The 6,442-nt window shown below is 46.0% G+C and overlaps 1 protein-coding gene across 1 annotated transcript in view; it reads right to left on the reverse strand.

Moving 5' to 3' along the window:
* Nucleotides 1–6,023, reverse strand: part of TSPAN15 (tetraspanin 15) — a 57,697-nt gene extending 51,674 nt beyond the window's left edge. Inside the window, exon 1 of the mRNA XM_004386379.2 lies at nt 5,920–6,023. Within this exon, the coding sequence (XP_004386436.1) occupies nt 5,920–6,015 (96 nt within the window). The 5' untranslated portion in view covers nt 6,016–6,023. The remainder of the gene's footprint in view (nt 1–5,919) is intronic.
* Nucleotides 6,024–6,442: the final 419 nt, after the last annotated feature.

Raw genomic sequence — 6,442 nt, forward strand, 5'->3', positions numbered from 1 at the left:
AATTTTTTGTAACTTTGTACATATACTATTTTCACAAAACAATAAAGCTTTTTTAAAAGTAAAAAAGTCCTGTTGGAAGCTAAATTCACTTGCTTTTCCATCTGACTTCATCTAATGCTTAATTGGGAGGCCACATACCTGGCTCCTTTCAGAAAAGGCTGCCTTCCACTGACACCAGGGAGGGGCCACAGGGACAGAGTGAAGGGGGTAAAGGTCACAGTAACCCAATGAAGAAACTGGAGTCAAGCAACCTGGGTCCTGGTCTTGGCCTGTCAAAAAGATTGCACTAGAGGTCCGCTGAAGGGCCCTTCTAATCCTCAGTCTGTGGCTGTGAACCCCTAGAAGAACAGGAAGGAAAGTAGAAAAAGAAGGGCAGACCCTTAGGTGGTTAATAGTAGTGCTCAGCACGAGCCAGGCACTGCTCTAAAGTCTTCTAAACTCTACGTCCATGTCATCTGCATAGCAAATCTTAGGTATTAATACGCCACATTTTACAGATAAGGCAACTGAGACACATGGAAGTTAAGTGCTTAAGTCATACAACCCATAAGCGCCAGAGTGAGAATTTGAATCCAAGCAGTCTTGTCCAGAGTGCACACTCTTAATCATTACACTATGGGGAAATACAAGGAATCACAGGCCAAAATATGAAAACTGGTCCATCCTTGGAGAAGTAAAGTGAGAAAGAGCTGCTATTGCCTACGGCATTTATTACTTCCCCCACCCCCAAACACTTTACTTCCTGATTAGTCAACGTACCCCAGCCCTGACATCCTTTGCCACACTGGAAACACTACTCATTGTCAAGGCAACAGACTTGGTGCTTTCTAGAGAGCCAGCGCTCAATGATCAGCCCCGTCCCCCTCTGCCCAAATGCAGAGGCCTCAGCAAACTTGACCAACTGCTGGCTACAACACCCAGCTAGGTCTCTGCCCCGCGTACTGCCACTTCAAATCCCCACCTACAAGGTGCAGGCTCGGACTGGACCACCACAATGTAGCCACCTTCCCTGAGCACCTACTGTGCGCCCAGCCCGTGCCCAGCACTCAGAGGAGACACCCCTGACCTCCAGGAGCCCACAGCCTAGCAAGGGAACATAGACATGTAACCAGATTTCTAGGATACCCTGTGGTCAGTGCTAAAATTAGTGGTGTGTCCCCACTGAGCTGAGGACACCTGTGTCAGAATGATTCACCTTGTGTGGTGGGAAGAGGAGGCAGCAAGTGCCTCCGGGTGAGCTCATTTAGAATGGACACATCCTTACTGATGTGGTGGAAAGAGCGCTGGGCTGGGAATAAGGAGACCCAGGGGCTCTGCCCAGCTCTGCTGAGTGACCCTGAAACACATCCTCTCTGGAAGCGAGAGAGTCCCCAAGTGTGGGACAGGAGATAATTTTAAATGGTTCTAGGTCATATTGACTCACAGAATGAGAAAAGTATTCCCTTTTCAATTCCCTCCCAATCCTTCTGATTACATCAAGTAACAAATCACAGTTTGGGTGCCAGTTTGTCTTAACGCCTCTCAGACTGTTGCCAGCCTGCCTTTTAACGAAGAAGGGCGGACCTCAGGTTTACCGCCTTCAGCCGGCACAGGAGCTAGCTGAGATTTCATAGAGTTATTTTGTTTTCCCTTTTACTGTGTTTACATTTACTTTAACTGTTACCCGCCATTGATGATAAGGGACATTGATTAGTCAACCTACGTTGGCAGTAGTAACATAAAGCTTCCTTTTAAAAATAAAATTAAGTTTAAAAAGGGAGTCAGTTTAAAGAAATATATTAAGAAAATAACACTACAATTGATATAACCTCTGTATAGAGCCAGTTAGCAACATATTAAAATTTAAAATGCACATAGAAAAACAGGCAAGGCTATTCTGTATTGTTAGGTGTTATAACAGCGATTACTCTTGGAGATAAGGGGTAATGACTGAAGAGGGCGCTAGAGAGACTGAGCAAGGCTTCTGGTTCTGCTAACCATTGTGTTGGTTCATCTGGAGGCTGATTTTTACAGGTGGGCTCACTTTGTGAAAAGTCATCAAGCTGTGTACACTTATGATATGCACATTTCTGTATGTATGTTATGCATTTGCATATCCTTTAATCCAATGAACTCTTTAAAGCAATCCCACTTCTAGGAATTATCCTATAAACATACATATATGTGCAAAGTGACATGTTCAAAGATATTCGCTGCAGCACTGTTGGCAGTAACAAAAGATAGGAAACAACCTAAGAGCCCTACAGTGAAGTCCATGTGGTTATTAAACAGAATGAGGCAGCCCCCAGCAGATCTCCACAATTTACATGGATTTAAATGTAAGCGAAAAGGGGGCAGAACTATATACAGTGTGCTACCTTATGTGGGGGAAAACATTGTTGTGTACTGTTGAGTCAATTCTGACTCATAGTGAGCCTATAGGACAGAGAAGAACTGCCTCATCTGGTTTCCTAGGCTGTAATCTTTACAGAGCAGACTGCCAGGTCTTTTCTCCTGTGGGGTTGCTGGTGGGTTCAAACCACCGACCTTTTGGTTAGCAGCCGAGTGCTTAACCATTACACCACCAGGGCTCCTTGTGGATAACCTATCTGCACATGTTTGTGCCTAGGATATCCTATGCGTAGGACATCTCAGAAAAGAGACACAAGAAATTGGTAAAAGGGCTCCCCTCTGGACAGGGGAGGGGATGGAAAGGATGACCGATGACCTGACTACCTTTTTGTAGTTTCAGATTTTGCAGCATGTCCATGCATTTCCTATTCAATAATAATTTTTAAAGCAAAAGTATTACAGAAGCACTTCCACCAGGATGGCCAAGGTAAAACAGAAAATACCAAGTGTTGGAGGAGATGTGGAGAAATTAGAGCCCTCATTCACTGTGGAGAAATTGGAACCCTCATCCACTGCTGGTGGGAATGCAAAATGGTACAGTGTTACAGAAAACAGTCTGGCAATTCCTCAAAAACCTAGAGGTAGAGCTGCCATATGACCCAGCAATTCCCCTCCTAGGTATATACCCTAGGGATCTTACAGAAGTGACATGAACAGACATATGCACACTTATGTTCATCGAAGCACTATTCACAATAGCAAAAAGACGAAAACAACCTAAGTGCCCATCAACAGATGAATGGATAAAAAAACTATGGTACATACACACAATGGATTACTACTCAGTGATAAAGAAAAATGAGTTCCCAAAACATCTTGGAACATGGATAAATCTGGAGGACATTATGTTGAGTGAAATAAGTCAATCATAAAAAAAGCAAATATTGTATGTTCTTGCTTTTATGAAATGACATGAACAAGTAAATACACAGAAACTAACGTTCATTAGTGGTTATCAGAGATAGGGGTGTGTGGGGGGGTATATATGTATGTACATAGGCATATATGTGTATATGTATGTATATATAGGTGTACGCATATATATATGTGTATGCATCTATGTGACTGTATGCATATATATTCATATATATAATAAAGCACATAGGGGGCACAGTTACGAAGACTTCTTAGACATAACCAAACACCTTGCAGGATTGGATTTCTGGATTTGAAGGATTAGTACCATAGTCTCGTGAGACATCTCAGTCAATTGGCATAACATAGTTCATAAAGTTAGGATCTACATCCTAGTTTGGTGAGGAGTGTCTGGGGTCTTAAAAGCTTGGGAGGGCCATCTAAGATACAACTATTGGTCGCTACTCATCTGGAGCAAAAGAGAAAGAAGAAAACCAAAGACTCAAAGAAGAAACTAGTCTACGGGACAGTCTGCACAAACCACGGCTTCATCTACCCTGAGACCAGAAGAACTAGATGGTGCCCGGCTACCACTACCAACAGTTCTAATCAGGGCCACAATAAATGGGCCCTGATAGAATGGGAGAAAAATGTGGAACAGAACCTCAAATTCCTTAAAAAAAAAAAAAAAAAAAAGACTTACTGGACTAGTTACAACTGGAGGTCTCCTGAGACTACCGTCCTTAGATATTCTTTTTACCTTGAACTGAAACTAACACCTGAGATCACCTTGTAGCTAACAAATTGGCTCAAAAAAGAATGAATCACCTGTAAGTACTGTGCTCCTTTAAAAAACCACCTATATGAGACCAAACAGTCAACAGTTTAAAACAAGATGAGAATGAAAGGGAGCAGGGAAACTAGATTAATGGAAACAGAACAACCAGAATGGAAATAATGAGAATGTCAAGCACTGTGAAGAATATAACCAATGTCACCAAACAAGTTGTGTAGAAATCATTGAATGGGAACCTAAGCTGTTGGGTAAACCTTCATCAAAAACACAATAAAATTATTATTATTTTAAAAAAAAGTATTATAGAAGGTGCATGGCTATGGTAAAAAGTTATGGCCCCTTCCGGACATAAAGGCTGGAAGCAAAAAAAGAGTAGCACTTTGGGCTCATAAAGCAAGTAGCTCTTGGCCTCATTCCTCCTCCCCAGAGATAATGGGCTTTCCTGTAAGTGGTTTCCAATTAATAGCAAAAGCAGTTCAGGACAAATTACTTACACTGTGCCTCCGCGCCACAGGCAAACACTGGCACCTGGATCTGCCCTGGCAGAGTTAGCAGGTGCCTGAGCTCTCGGCATGGGTAGAGAGATTTTTAAGCAAAAATTCTTCCAGGATGGGAAGTCAAGGATTTGGTAAAGCAAACCAACTGGCTGGAGAAGAAGAAGTCCAAGTTCTGAATCCCGCCTAGATCCCAAGAGAAGAAAAGCAAGAACCAAAAGGTGGGCTTCTCTGGGGGCTGAAGCGGACAGTGATAGAACAACGCCTTGAAAATTCCAGTTTTATTTTAACTGAATAATTTTCTTTTGTATGATACTTGGTGGCTCCGTTGTTAAGAGCTCGGCTGCTAACCAAAAGGTCAGCAGTTTGAATCCACCAGCAGCTCCTTGGAAACCCTATGGGGCAGTTCTACTCTCTCCTGTAGGGTCCCTATGAGTCAGAATCGATGAGTCAGAATTGATGGCAATGGGTTTTTTTTTTTTTTTTTTTGCTTGTTCACATGTCACTATCTCCCCATATACTGATCCTAAAACAATCCAGTGAGGTAGGTGTGGCACTGTATAAGTCATCCATTTTACAGATGAGAATACAGAGGTTCACAAGGTTAAGAGACTGGACGGTGATCACAGAGCGAGGGAGAGGGTGAAGCCAGAAACGTAACCTCCACCGTCTGACTCCTGGTCTCCTTCACCTTCCCACCTCCCCACTCATCATATGACCCGGCAATATATACCCTAGGGATCTTACAGAAGTGACATGGACAGACATATGCACACTTATGTTCATCGAAGCACTATTAACAATAGCAAAAAGACGAAAACAACCTAGGTGCCCATCAACAGATGAATGAATAAACAAACTATGGTACATTCACACAATGGAATACTACTCAGCGATAAAGAAAAATGAGTTCCCAAAACATCTTGGAACATGGATGAATCTGGAGGACATTATGTTGAGCGAAATAAGTCAATCACAAAAAAGCCCGACCACTTTCTCTACGCAGGCGGATGCAAGAGGCACACTCAGAGATACCAGTCAGGCTTGATGGACGCGGCCAACGCGAGAACTGCGGCCTGCCCCGCCAGCAGTGGGCGCGGAGAGCCACACCTCTAGTCAGGTGCACACAGGTGAGCCACCTGCTGCTCTGTCGCGAACGGGCTCTCCTGCTCCCCACCGGGCGACTGAAAGTCAGGCTGGGCTCAGGCAGCTTGAGTTTCCCGGTTCCGAAAGAAGAGTGGGACGAAGCGCCAGGCGCGCACTTCCCAAGCCCACCCTGAGGGGCCAAGTTCTGACCCAACCCCGGGCCCGGGCAGGGCGTGGAGGTTGTCAAGGGAGTGTGCCCCACCCCCACAGTCCCGGGACTCTGCTGGGGTCACTCACCCAGAACACTGTGGAGTAGATGATGAGCGAGAACTTGAGCCAGAGGTAGGACAAGCGCGCGCAGTAGCGCACTTTCTCCGAGTCCCCGCTGGGCATCCTGGGCGCTCCCGGCGCAGGGCTCCGGGACTCCCCGGGTCCGGGCTCTGTCCCTCCGCCTCGCGCGAGTCCCCACCTGCGTCTGCCCGGCCTCCGGCCCCGGGACGAGCGCTTTCTGCCTGACTGACACCCAGGCGCCGCAATCACTGTCCCCGCCGGGGAGGCTGCCAGCCCCGGCGGCCAATGGGAGTGAGGCGGCGGCCCAGCCCGTGGGAGGGGGCGGGCCGAGGGCGGGGCTGCTCCAAGGGACCCAGGAGGAGGCTAATCGAGCCGAGGGAGAGAGGACTTTGCAAAAAAGCTTGGGTGCCACTCTGGAAACGCCAGTACTAATGACGTGGAGGGGGGCGCTAGGGAGAGAGCGAGCGTGCCTATTCGGGACATACAGAAGGCGCTGCTTAAATGCGGGCTTTGATTGTTTTCAAGAGGG

The sequence above is a fragment of the Trichechus manatus genome, unplaced genomic scaffold (genome assembly GCF_000243295.1).
Source record: "Trichechus manatus latirostris isolate Lorelei unplaced genomic scaffold, TriManLat1.0 scaffold00163, whole genome shotgun sequence".
Lineage (NCBI taxonomy): Eukaryota > Metazoa > Chordata > Mammalia > Sirenia > Trichechidae > Trichechus > Trichechus manatus.